This window comes from Pan paniscus, chromosome 4 (assembly GCF_029289425.2).
Source record: "Pan paniscus chromosome 4, NHGRI_mPanPan1-v2.0_pri, whole genome shotgun sequence".
NCBI lineage: Eukaryota > Metazoa > Chordata > Mammalia > Primates > Hominidae > Pan > Pan paniscus.
In genome coordinates, this window is record NC_073253.2 from 131,122,970 (window position 1) to 131,137,230 (window position 14,261).

The following is a 14,261-nucleotide window of genomic DNA, read 5'->3' on the forward strand; positions in this document are numbered from 1 at the left end:
GCCTTCTGTTGGCCCAGGGCGGACAGTGTAGGCTGAGCCAGGGCCAGGCAGGGAGCTGGGCCCCTAGAGAGCTGTAGCTGAAAGTTAGACGTGACCCCGAACCACCAGGTGCTTGCTCTAGGCACGGGGTACTGAGTGGGACATGGCTGAGATGAACAAAAAGGCATCACTGCCCAGAGTTGGGATGGGAGAGAGTCCACAGCTGATTGGAATCAGCATTGTCAGCACAGCACAGCACAGCACAGGGAGATATGCGCATTGCCGTCTCTGGATGGGCGGCTGGCACTTTCAGTTCAAAGGCGCTGAGGCTCTGAAGTTGGCAAGGAAGAGGATAACCCGGAGAAGGGAGGACTAAAAGAATTTCACTTGATGACCCTTGCCTCTTTGTGTCGGGGATGAGCCGCGCGGAGCGCACCCTTATCCACCCAGAGTGTTGTGCCTTTAAGGTCCACTGGGGGCGTGATGTCAGCCACCCTCCGGCACTTGGAGAGGTGAGCGCGGCAGCCCGCGCAGCCGGTGACTGGGGGACTGGGTTTGGAGTAGGACCTGCGGCGTGCTCGAGACTCCGACTTTGGTCTTGCGGCGCGCTCGCGCCCGCGCCCGCGGGCCATGCCCCACTGACTCTAAGTGGGCACTGCCCCGGCTCCGGGAGGGCGAGACCGAGCACCGGCCATGGGAAGCTTCCAGCTGGAAGACTTTGCGGCGGGCTGGATCGGAGGTGAGTGTGCTTACCGGGGACCCCCGGTCAGAGAGAGCGAGCCTGGCGGAGTTTGCCTCTATGCTCTGAGGAAACTTTGCCTCTGTGCGCTGCCATCCCGCTCCCCGTTGTGCGCGCAGCCTGCTTTGGGGAGTGCCTGGCACCGAGATCCCCCTGGTGGTCTTGCAGTTGCCAGGGCTAAATTCTGAGAGCTTCACAGCGTTTCGGGCTGAGCTTCTGATTTGCTCATTAAGTTAGGATCCGTGGGACTTGATGAGGTAATGATTAAACAGCTCGTCAAAGCCCACAGCCAATGGAGGCTCCTGGCGGCGCACACACCCTTCAGTGACCTGGTGCACACCTGAATTGCGGACGTGGCTCACGGGAACTTATGTATGAGGGTAGCGCTTGGCTGCTGACCCCGGGGCGCAGGGTGGTGGGGAGCCAGGCTTCGAGATTAGGCCGGCCCAACGGGGCGTCCCGACTGGAGGGAGCAGAGCTCTCACAGCAGGGAGCGGAGTGCCGGCTGCAGGTGCCCATTGCCAGGCTGCGAGGAGCACTTACTGCCTTCAGCCGCCGCCAACCGTCGGCCATCGCCTACCTCCAAGGCCCCTTCTCCGGGCACTGTTGGGTCTGCTGATCCCTTCGCCACAGCTCCCGAAGCCACTCTTTTACTGGGCCTGGGATGGGTTGCCTGGGCGAGAGTTGCATTCATTTCCTTGCTTCTCCATTTTTCTTTCCAATTGGTCTATCCCTCTTTTCTCAGCTATTAGGAAAGGGGGAAGTTTGAGGGACTTTGCTAATTGTAAAAAAAAAAAAAAGTATTTCTTTGGACCCATCTAAAAGGGTTATCCTAAAAAGGATGTTGGCAAATGTAGCCCCTCACCAAAGGGGGGGAAAAATAAGATGAAAAGAACAACAAACCAGATTGGATCCCAACTCCTCCCCTCCTACCTAGCAGGAGACCTCCTCTCTCCCGAGACCGGTGGCTGCAGGGCCCTGCTTCACACCTTCCTGAGCAGAGGTGGCTCCTTTCACCTTGAGTAAGTCTGTTGGTACAGATGCCCTTGGGTGGGGCTGAGACCCGCCTCTCCTAACTTTCCCAGTTAGGGGGCTGCAGCCTGAGGCCCGCTGGGCATATCCAGGCCCTTTTTGACTGGACAATTATTCCACCATTCAGCGGGGCAGGCAGAGAGAGGAGACACTTCCGTGGACTGCCCCTTAAATAAGCAGACCACCTTCAGTAGGGATGCAAATGGCTTGGTTTGAAAAATGCCATGGAAGGTAGGGCTGAGTCAGAGTAGTTCCAAGACTCTGATACCCCTCCCCATCCCCAAACGTGATAACATGTGAACCCTCCCCAACTCACAGCAAGTAGGGGATTTTTGTGCTTTATTCTGGTCCTTACTTTGGTGATGTTATTGAAAGTAATGGCAAAAATCGCAATTACTTTTGCACCGAACTAATAACATGCCTTTTTTTTTTTTGGCTTCCTTGAAATGATGGTAAGTGTTTACTACACTTGAATACTTACTAGGTGCCAAGTATAGTTTAAGTGCTATATGTGTTCTTTTAAAACAGTTTTATCAAGGTTTATTTTATGTATTATAAAATTCACCCATTTCAAATGTACAATTCAATGTCTTTTAGTAATTTTACAAAGAGGTGCAACCATCACCATAAATTTGTTTTAGAACATTTTCATCCCCCAGTAAGATCCCTCATTTGAAGTTGAATGCTGTTCCCTCTCCTTAATCTCCTTTCTGTAAATTTGCCTTTCCTGTATATGTTATGTCAATTGAATCTTTCAATATGTGATCTCTTGTGTCAGTTTATGTATAGTTCTTTAATTATTATAACAACCCCAAAGAGGTAGGTACCGTTGCATCCTTATTTTACAGATGAGGAAACTGGGATACAGAGAAATTCACTGACTTGCCTAAGACCATGCATCTAGCATTGGCACCAGGATTCCAACCCAGGCTGCCTGGCACCAGAATCTGCCATCTTAATTTCATCTTAACTCTTTCTGAACAACCTTGCATAACAAAATTTTGCCCTTTTTTTGATATTATCCCCCCCCCCACACACACACATTTTGTTTGAGATTTTACTGGTTTGTGAAGTGCCAAGGTCTGGAAATCACTGACCTTATAATCCCATTTTTTAAATCTCAAATCCCCTGCTTTCAGATGGGTGGGCTAATAAGTGGCAGAGAGATGTTGGCCCAAGGCTGGATCTAAGCCTGCCCTGAGCTGAAGGATGTGTGCACTCACTATGGGGGAAGCCATGGAGCCTGAGGACCAGTGCTCCTCCCCCCACTACTAGGAAGGGTTAATTACTGCCATCACCTCTCTGCCTCTGCCCAGTTTAGTAGGTAGGAGGGGATAAGAGGGGACAGGTGGTTCTGGACCCAGGGAATCATTGTTCTGGGATTAGCTGGTTTCTTTGTCCCTATAAATATCTAATATTCCAGGAGCCCTTAGCTACCTGGTTAAATCACCTCTTCTAACACAGATATTTCCTTCCTCCTCAGTGTTCTCAGGAATTTGTCTTTGAAGAACAGTTTCCCTTTCAATTTCAGTCACTAACTGCTACAACAAGGCTAATATGGTTTGGCTGTTTCCCCACCCAAATCTCATCTTGAATTGTAGCTCCCATAATTCCATGTGTCATGGGAGGGACCCCTGTGGGAGGTAATTGAATCATGGGTACAGGCTTTCCCATGCTGTTCTCATGGTAGTGAATAAGTCTCATGAGATCCAATGGCTTTATAAAGGGGAGTTCCCTACACAAGCTCTCTTTTTCCCTGGCACCATGTAAGATGTGACTTTGCTCCTCTTTAACATTCTACCATTATTGTGTGGCCTCCCCAGCCATGTAGAACAGTGAGTCAATTAAACCTCTTTCCTTTGTAAATTACCCAGTCTCAGTAATGTCTTTATTAGCAGAATAAGAATGGACTAATACAGTAAGTTGGTACCAGTAGAGTGGGATGTTATGGTAAAGATACCTGAAAATGTGGAAGCAACTTTGGAACTGGGTAACAGGCAGATGTTGGAACAGTTTGAAGGGCTCAGAAGAAGACAGAAAAATGTGGAAAAGTTTGGAACTTCCTAGAGACTTGTTGAATGGTTTTGACCAAAATGCTGGTAGTGATATGGACAATGAAGTCCTGGTTGTGATGGTCTCAGATGGAGATGAGGAACTTGTTGGGAACTGGAATAAAGGTGACTCTTACTATGTTTTAGCAAAGAGACTGGTGACATTTTGCCCCTGCCTTAGAGATCTGTGGAACTTTGAACTTGAGAGAGATGTTTTAGGGTATCTGGTGGAAGAAATTACTAAGCAGCAAAGCATTCAAGATGTGATTTTGGTGCTGCTAAAAGCATTCAGTTTTATGTATTCACAAAGATATGGTTTGGAATTGGAACTTATGTTTAAAAGCGAAGCAGATCATAAAAGCTTGGAAAATTTGCAGCCTAACGATGCAATAGAAAATAAAAACCCATTATCTGGGGAGAAATTCAAGCCTGCTGCAGAAATTTGCATAAGTAACAAGGAGATAAATGTTTATCACCAAGACAGTGGGGTAAATATCTGCAGGGCATGTCAGAGACCTTGGCGACAGCCCCTCCCATCACAGACCCAGAGGCCTAGGAGGAAAAAATGGTTTCCTGGGCTGGGCCCAGGGACCTCTGCTCTGTGCAGCCTAGGGACTTGGTGCTCTGTGTCCTAGCCACTCCAGCCATGGCTGAAAGGGGCCAAGGTACAGCTTGGGCTGTGGCTTCAGAGGGTGCAAGCCCCAGGCCTTGGCAGCTTACACATGGTGTTGAGCCTGCGAGTGGATAGAAGTCAAGAATTGAGCTTTGGGAACCGCCATCTAGATTTAAGAGGATGTATGAAAATGCCTGGATGTCCAGGCAGAAGTATGCTGCAGTTGGCTGCAGGAGTGGGGCCCTCATGGAGAACCTCTGCTAGGGCAGTGTGGATGGGAAATGTAGGGTGGGAGTCCCACACAGAGTCCCCACTGGGGCAATGCCTAGTAGAGCTGTGAGAAGACAGCCACCATCCTCCAGACCACAGAATGGTAGATCCACTTACAGCTTGCACCATGCACCTGGAAAAGCCACAGACACTCATTGCCAGCCTCATGGGCATTATAATTTTTTATAAAATTATTTTTAAAAAAAGAAACCCCATTTCCTTTCTCTCTCAGTTCCTTCCCCGATGGTGACCTCTCAGAGCACTTTCCTTTGCAGTGGGGCATGCAGATGAGCTATGTTGATAGCATTTGCTAACTCCTGGGAGACACTCATGCCAGCAGCTGGGAGGAAGGCTGTACTCTGCAAAATCACAGGATGGAGCTGCCCAAGACCATGAGAACCCACCTCTTGCGTTACTGTGACCTGGATATGAAACATGGAACAAAGGAGATCATTTCAGAGCTTTAAGATTTGGTTGCCCCACTGGATTTTGGGCTTGCATGGAGCCTGTAGCCCCTTTGTTTTGGCCAATTTTTCCCTTTTGGAACAGGTGTATTTACCCAATGCTTGTACCCCCATTGTTTCTAGGAAGTAACTAACTTGCTTTTGATTTTACAGGCTTATAAGTGGAAGGGACTTGCCTTGTCTCAGATGAGACTTTGGACTGTGGACTTTTGAGTTAATGCTGAAATGAGTTAAGACTTTGGGGCGCTGTTGGGAAGGCATGATTTGTTTTGAAATGTGAGGACATGAGATTTGGGAGGGGCCAGGAGTGGAATGATATAGTTTGGCTGTGTCCTCACCCAAATCTCGTCTTGAATTATAGCTCCCATAATGTGTCATGGGAGAGACCCATGTGTCATGGGAAAGACCCAGTGGGAGGTAATTGAATCATGGGGGCGAGTTTTCCTGTGCTGTTCTTGTGGTAGTGAATGAGTCTTATGAGACTTGATGGCTTTATAAAGGGGTGTTCCCCAAGCTCTGTTTTTGCCTTCTGCCATGTAAGACATGACTTGCTCCTCCTTCACCTTCCACCATGATTGTGTGGCCTCCCCAGCTATGTGGAACTGTAAGTTGATTAAACTTCTTTCCTTTATAAATTACCCAGGCTTGGGCATGTCTTTGATAGCAGCATGAGAACAAACTAATACAAAGGGCTTCTTAATCTAAGTGGCCTTGGGGCAGCCTTGGTTCTCTTCAAATTGTACAGTTCTTGTGAGTGTGTGTGTGTGTAGGTATTTTTTTCTGTGAAAAGGTACAGTGTATTCATCACTTTTCCAAAGAGGTCTTCTTTTAAAAAAATTCTATGGTGACATCACTCACATTTGAGCATCCTATAGGTGTCAGGCTCTCTGCTAGGTATTTTATATGCATTACTGAATTTCATTCTTACCATGGAAGCAGGAGGTAGGTGCTGTTATTATTCCCACTCTATGCATGCTAAAAGTGAGACATAGAGAAGTTAAGTAACCTGCAGGTAACTGAAAAGTTTTCAGGTTTTTTCTTTACACATACCCTACCCCGCTTTTTGAGCTGAAATTAATATAATAGAAAACCATTTGAAAGTGTATAATTCAGTGGCATGTATTACATTCACAACACTGTGCAACCATCACTTCTATCTAGTTCCAAAACATTTTTCTCATGACCAAAGAAGATGCTGTACACTTCAAGAGTCACTCCCATTTCCACCTCTTCCCAGTCCTGGCAACCACTAACTTAGTTTCTGTCTTTATGGATTTGCCTATTCTGGGTAATTCATATAGGTAGAGTCATACAATACGTTGCCTTTTGTGTCTGGCCTTTTTAATTTAGCATAATGTTTTGGAGGTGCATCTATGCTGTAGCATGCATCAATAGTTCATTTATTTTTATTGCCAAACAGTATTCCTCTGTATAAATATCCCACATTTTGTTTATTCATACACCAGTTGATGGGCATTCATACACCAGGTGATGGGCATTTTTGGCTATTGTGAACAATGTTGCCGTGTTGTGTGTGTACTTGTACTTGTTTTAGTATCTGTTTTCTGTTATTGGGTATATATGTAGGAATTGAATTGTTGGGTTAGGTTGTAACTCTATGTTTAGCTTTTTTGAGGAATTGCCAAACTGTTTCCACCACGGCTGTACCATTTTACATTTCTACCAGCAATGTACAAGAGTTCCAATTTCTCTACATCCTTGCCAACAGTTCTTTTCCACTTTTTTTCAATTGTAGCTATCCTAGTGCATGTGAAGACATATCTCATTGTGCTTTCAATTTGCATTTCCCAAATGACTACAGATGTTGAGCATCTATTCATGTGTCTGTTGGTCATCTGTATATCATCTTTGGAGAAATGTGTGTGCAAATCCTTTGCCCATTAAAATTATTTTAGTCAGTTGTAAGAGTTCTTCCTATATATGAATACTAAATCCTTATCAAATACGTGATTTCCACACATTTTCTTCCATTCTGTAGGATGTCTTCACTTTTGTGTGCAAAAGTTTTCAATTTTTATGAATGTTATTATTTCTTGTGTTGTGTAGGGGAGTTAGAGATAACCTCCAACCCCCTGTTTAGCTCCTACTGGGCTCTTCAGCTGAATATAAAAACCAAATTGACACCAGACTGATTAACAAGAGAAAAATAATACAGATTTTATTAGTTTTCATAACATAGGGATCTTCACAAGAGAGTGAAGTTGGGAGAGGTGGCCAAAGCAAGATCTTTTCATACTTTTTAGACAAACAGTGATCAATTTGAGAAGAAATGACAGGACAAAGAAAATCTGGCTAGGGTGGTGGAATTTTGCTAGAGGAGTCACTAGGAGATGTGTGGGTGGGGGGTATAAAACAGGTGGAAGATAAGGATTACTTCATTAAGTATGAATTCAGGGCCACTGCAGCCTTCAGTTCTGAATCCCAGCTAATAAGGGCTATTTTCTTACCCTGGTATGGAGAGGGTACCCCTCCCAGAGGAATCTTTATTGCTTGCTGCATGCAGGAAGAGGCAGGTCAGTTCAGCCTTTCAGAAGTTATGATTTCTCAATCTTTTCAACTTGAAATAATCAATGCACCCATCTGCTATATTTTGGTATGGCATGTCCTTCACTCCTTCAGTTGGTTGTACACTTGGTATCATATCTAAGAGTCCATTGCAAATCACAGGTCAAGATTTTTTTTCTATGTTTTAGTTTAAGAATCTTATAGTTTTGCTCTCCCATTTAGGTCTTTGATTTATTTTGATTTAATTTTGTATATGGTATGAGGTAGGGGGTCTATCTCCACTCTTTCACCCTTTTGCCTGTGAATATCCACTTGTCCCAGTCCCTTTGCCTTCCTTTTATGGAGTGATTTCTTGTTTTACTCTATTTTCTCTGCCTTCCTTGGTGCGTGGGCCAGTGCCTAGCACATTGGAGCCCACCCACTCCCCCTACCCCAGCAACTGACCGTTGACTAAACAAGTGCCTGTTTTGTCCCAAGAGCTGGCTGGTGTTAAGCCAGGAGTCCAAGGGCTGAGTTACCAGGCATTCTTTTTTGATCCACAGGTGCAGCCAGTGTCATCGTTGGCCACCCTCTGGACACGGTCAAGGTACAGTAGCCATGTTTCCCATTACCTCTTAAAAAGAGGCATGGAGCTGACCTGCCTCTGGGACTATGCCTGCTGTTTCTAATCTCTCAGAGACTCTTCTGCCCAGGGCAGACTCTCTGTTGCCAGTCCAGGGGGTGTTGGGTGCCAGGAGGTCTGGTTTAGACTCAGAACCCTCAGAGGTCCAGGTAGAACTTTAGAAGTAGATTGGAGATGGGAACCTATCATTACCTGATGATGCACATGGGTGTGAGGACTCTGGAGCTGTTGGGACCTTCCTGGCATTGGGATTATCCAAGCCTCTTGTTCTGGGATGTTCCCTAGAAAGGGGAAGGGGCTCATCTCAGATCATACAACAAGTTAAAAACTGAGGTGCGAGATGCTGCAAAGGAGCAGTCTTTCACCCCATCCCCACCCCTGCACCCGTCCCCAGTGGTGAGCAGAATTTAGAGCTATGCTCTGGGAACGGAGCCATAAATTGTGCCTCCTCACTGCTGACTGGCTTCCAGATCCGTTTCTAAAGCTCTGCCTGGATTGTGCACAGAGAGGAGCCTCACAGACTGTTTTCAAATGGCTGCTGCAATGTCCTTTCTCCCCATCTTGCTCCCTGTATGAAAATGGACCCTCTCCTAGGTCAGGGCCCATGCTCACCCTCTTGATGGGAAGATCAGCCTACCTGTTTTAAATATTTGAAGAAACACTTTAAGTAGTAAAGGGGGGCGTTTAGGCTCCCCAGGGGACATCCCAATGCAGGGGGATGGCAGGCAGGACCCGGGGATGGCAGGCAGGACCCAGTGCTGGGAGATGGGCACACAAAGTGGTAAGTGAAGCAGGCTTAGTCTACCCTCCTGAAATGGTATAATCTTCCCATTTTATATAGGAGGGGGGTAAGGTGCAGAGTTTAGGAACCTGCCCCAGACCTCAGAGCCGGGCATTGTAGTGCTGGGTTCAAAGCTCCAAAGTAAACTTTACTTCTGGGCTGACCTAGGCTTTGAGGACTCAGGAGTGAGGGAGGCAGGCAAGGAGACAGATATTTTTAGGACACTGATGGACAATAATTAGGGAACACAACAGATGCACAAAGCAGTCATGGACAGTGGTAGGTGCTGGGGGACAATAACACAAGGTGATGGCAAAGACAGTGATGAGAGCCTTCTGTATTTTGAAGAGTCAGGGATGGCCTCTCTGCCAGGGAGGCAGCTAAGTTGAGACTCAGATGACATAAAGAGCCAGACACACAGAACTGAGGTCAGAGTGCTATTCACAGAGGGACAAGCTAGTGCAAAGCCCCAAGGGTGGGAACAGGCTGCGATGTACATTCTCCAGGAAAACGAAGAAGGCCAGTGTGTGTGTGGTGCACACAGTGAGCTGAGCAAGTGGTGTGGTGCAGGTGCTGGGAGAGGCCCAGGGAGAATGGGATTGCAGAGTGTGCTAGGGGCCTTGCTGCGTGCCTCCTGCCAGCCCTGCACACCCAGGCCCTGGGTCCCAGAGCCCACCAAGGAGGGCTGTGCAGCAAGTTCATGTCTGAAGTAGACTTACTAACATATCACGGCTGAGCCATTGCTGCCCAGAGTTAGGGCCCATGTCTGGCACTCCCCAGGGCTGTCCAGAGCTAAGCCAGGTCCTTAGAAACTTTTCCACCTCTGTGGTAGCTGCCCACTGAGCCCTCTCCACCCTCCATAAGAGCTGGCTAGTTGCCGTGCCCAGGCCTGGCTTCCCTAGCCTGTGGCCTCTGACTCTCTCCTGTTCAGAGTGCACCTCAGCACGGAGCTGGGCACAGCCTCCCTGGGTGAGTACCTGCTGAATGAATGGCCATCTGGGACCTCAGCCAAGTTCAAGGTGCCTGCTGCATACCTCTCCAGGGCTGGGCCTTGGGGAGACTTGGAAGACTCAGATGCACTCCCTAATGTCTCCATGAGAGTGCTGGTTGTTCCTGGCAATTCTCACCCTCCCAAACTCACCTAAGTCATTCCCAGTCTGTCTTCTCCAGGGTTCATTCAACAAACCAGTTCACAAGAATGAATTAGTGGGGAGGCAGCATGGCCAAGCCAGAAAGCATGGGCTTTGGAACCACGCAGGCTCTAGGTGTGAATCCTGTTTTTGCCATTTCCTGATTTCATAGCCTTCTGTTAAACACGATACAACTCCTTGGCTTACAGGGTCAGTGTAAGATTATAAGCATTGTTTCTGGTACCTAGTAGGGATTCAAAATCGGTAGCTGCTATTTTTATCAACATCATTCGATATGTATTAAGTTTTGCTCAGTTACCACATCATGTGACAATGTCCAGCAAGATTTTAACCAAAATTGGAGAATGTGTTTCAATTCTCTGATTTAAATGGTATTTATAAATTTCTCTTTGGGGGTCAGTGGGACACCTCAAAAGATGAACAAGCATTCTCCAAGTGGCATGCTCAGTCACTGACCATGGAACTGCCTACCAGAGGCCCAGCATCTCGGCAAGGAAAAGGGCTGTTGTTTCTGTAAAACCCAGGCTGACTTACTATAAGTGAGTTGGTAACAAGTCACTGTTGGGTGTGAGAGATTTAATGGTAAAAATTTGAGGGTATGGATTAGTTTCCTTGGGCTGCTGTAACAAATAACCACAAACTGGGTGGCTTAAAACAATAGAAATTTATTTACTCACAAGTCAGGAAGTAGGAAGTCCAAAACCAAGGTGTTGATGCCTTCTGGAGGCTCCGAGGGAGAAACTGCCACATGGTCCTCTACCAGCTTCCAGTGCCTGCTGCAGTGCTCGGCATTCCTTGGGCAGTGGCTCCGTAACTCCAGGCCCTGCCTGTCTTCATATGGCCTCCCCTCTGAGTCTCTGTGTGTCAGATCTCCCCATCCTTCCTAAGGACACTAGCCATTGGATTTAGCACAACTTACAGGAGTGGAGCTCCCTGGCCACAGTTGCCTGAAAAGGCTGGGCTTTCTCCCTTCTCTGCACTCTGCCCTGAAGCTCTGGAGGGAAGCCCTCCTGAAACATGACATCCAGTCTTTGTTCATCCTGAGTGCCCCTGTTGCACTCCAGCACACCTTCTTTCCTTCCTTCTGGCTGATGTTTTCTCAACAGACCCTGTCCACCATGAAAGGGCCAGGCAAGTCTGAATAACTGGAAATCTAGTCCTGGCCTTATCACCTACTCTCCAGTGACCTGGGCACAGCACTTAACCTTCCTGAGCCTTGATTTCCTTGTCTGTAAAGTGGGCAAGTAGCACCTCCCTGGTGGGGCTGTCGTGAAGATTGTTCATGGAGGTACTGAGGATACAGCAATGAGCGAGATGATGCTACTATCAAGAATAGACAGGCTGGGGTGCAGGGAGACAGACAGTCACTTGTCTAGGGTCCCGGGACTCACCTGTGGAAGAAGCCGGCTACAAGGGCCTGTGCTGCTGACCCAGGTGAAAGGCTTATTCCTGTGCCCTTGGCTGCGTGGTCTTAGGTTGAGGAGGCCTGGCTGGTGCCTATGTCTGATGCAGCGTGGCTAGGTTTTCTAGTCAGGGCTTGGCTGCCTCTAGACCAGGAGTCCCCAACTCCCATACCGTACCAGTACCAGCCTGTGGCCTGTTAGGAACGGGGCTGCACAGCAGGAGGTGAGCAGTGGGTAAGTGAGCATTACTGCCTGAGCTCTGCTTCCTCTCAGATCAGTGGCAGCATTAGATTCTCGTAAGAGCACAAACCCTATTATGAACTGTGCATGCGAGGGATCTAGGTTGCCCGCTGTTTATGAGAATCTGATGCCTGATGATCTGATGGTTTCACCTCAAAACCATCACCCCACCCTGGTCTTTGGAAAAATTGTCTTCCACAAAACTGGTTCCTGGTGCCAAAAATGTTGGGGATCACTCTTGTAGACCACTGGGACTGGACTGCAATGGACAGGCTTTGGGAGGGGGTGTCTGCCTCCTTCTCATGAACATCCCAGTGGGGGTTCTTGTTTTGCTTCAACATGCTCCCCACCATTCTAGGCTGCCCCCTCACTACCCAGTCCAGTCTGGGGCATGCATCTTGGCCCAGGACAGCCAGGGCATGGCTTGCTCTGCCAGGTCAGGGGCAGGCCAGGCAGTGGCTCAGCTCTGAGCTCTGAGGCTTCAGCCACCTCACCTCTGACACTGAGCACTCATCCTCTTCTCCTTGGGTTTTCAGCTCTGGGATGCTGAGAGCTTCCAATGGGAGAGAAACCATGAACTGGAGTAGCATGAGATTCATAGCACCCCTGACATGAAGCTCATAGTTTTGGGCTAAATATTGCATGAAGGGCCATGATCTTCAAGATGTATCCACTGCATTCACAGAATCCAGGGCTCCCATTCTCTATAAGGACCAAAGAAAGTGTCAGAGACCTGAGAAAATAGTATTGTATATAAGAAGAAAAGTACAGAATCAAAATTAATGCTGCACTAAATATTTACAAAATATAACCTCATGTTAAATAGTCAAATGCAACTCAGCTTTCATGGAGGTCTATGTGGATGATATTAATATGGGATGTACATTAAATATATACAATTATACTTAATTTTATCTTACTTGATACAATATGAGCAGGTTTGCAAAAGCGAGAGTACAAAATCTAAGCAAGTCTTAAAATGGCCTTGATTCTACATAACCAGGAGAGACGAGAAAGATAATGGCAAGGCCATCAATTCTGTAGGCCCAAAATGAGTGCTCTGGACACCTCAGATTTGGAGATTTTTCCATAATAACTAAAAGCACTGAAGCTGGGCTAGGGAACCAAGCTCTCTTCTCTCTTGCCTTTCATAGGTGTTCACTGAGTATCTATTATATACCTAACACTATGTATAGGTCAGAACCCAACCCTGAGGGCAGTCACACCTGGTCAAGAGCTTGGACTGGACTTGTTTTGGTCTCAGTAGGCTAGAGATTCGTGGGAATAGCAGCCTCTGGGGTCCTGTGGAGTGGAAAGTCCTTGGGGATGAACCAAATGAGGGGGCTAGGTTCCTGGGGAAACCATGTGAGGCAGTGTGGTTGACTGAATAATGGTCCCCAGACGTGCCTGTGTCCTCATCTGTGGAACCTGTGAATGTCATCTTATACGGCAAAAGAAAACTTTGCAGGTATGATTATGTTAAGGATCTTGAGATGGGAGGATGATCCTGGATTATCAGGGAGGTTCTTAGATGTAATTACAAGTGTCCTTATAAGAGGGAGGTGGAGAGAGATTTAGATTTCTTCCTACAGAAGAGGAAGAAAACAATGTGACAACAGAAGCAGGGAGAGAAGAGGAGCCGTGATGCTGGGGCTCCGGGAAAGAGGGTGAACCCCAAAAGCTGGGGGAGACAAGGAAACAGATTCTCCTCAAGAGCCTCCTGAGGGAGTGCTGCCTTGCCAGCATTCTGATCTTACCCTACTGAGACTCATTTCAGATTTCTGGTCTTAGAACTGTGAGATAATGCATTCATGCTGTTTTAAGCCATGAAGTTTGGGGTAATTTGTTACAGCAGCAACAGGAAACTAATATAAGTAGTCAGTTGTGTTCATCTGTAAGATGGGACCAGTATCCGTGCCTTAGAGCATCTGTGGGATTTAGTGAGGTCAGTTTTATATGATGGTCAGTATGCAGTTGGTGCATAATAAATGCCTTCTCCTGCTATCACTGGGGGCCCTAGAGACTTGGGCTTTGCTGCTGGCCTCAGTGCCAGCCTACCCGAGTGCTCAGCATGCCTGACAGACCTTTGCTCCATGGCTTTGAAATTATTCTGTGATCCAGGTTTGGCTCTCAGGTTGAGTCACTTCATGTATTATTGGCTTGAGTGACTCAACCACTCAATTTTCTTAGCAGGAATTGATTACTTGTTGCAGGGGGTGGGTGGCAGTCAGCCATTTGTGGATTCACTTTCCAGGGACAGCCCTGGGAGAGTGTTGGACCTCATGACAGCCTTACATGGGGCACAGAGAGAGACCTGCACCCCTCCACCACCTGGCCCAAGTCATTGTCCTGGTTGTGGACATCCCACTCCGAAGTAGGCCTCTGTGGTT

The 14,261-nt window shown here is 47.4% G+C and overlaps 1 protein-coding gene across 13 annotated transcripts in view; it reads left to right on the forward strand.

The window, feature by feature from the left end:
* Positions 1–362: 362 nt before the first annotated feature.
* Positions 363–14,261, forward strand: part of SLC25A48 (solute carrier family 25 member 48) — a 53,982-nt gene continuing 40,083 nt past the window's right edge. For 10 of the 13 annotated variants that reach the window (XM_034960541.3, XM_034960540.3, XM_008954629.6 and 7 more), the window contains exons 1-2: positions 530–718; positions 8,217–8,260. In XM_034960541.3, coding sequence (XP_034816432.1) covers positions 673–718; positions 8,217–8,260 — 90 coding nt within the window. In that variant the 5' untranslated portion in view covers positions 530–672. Of the gene's footprint in view, positions 719–973; positions 1,091–8,216; positions 8,261–14,261 lie in introns of those variants that run through there. The other 3 variants (XM_057302350.1, XM_055112708.2, XM_034960547.2) reach the window with 3 other exon arrangements.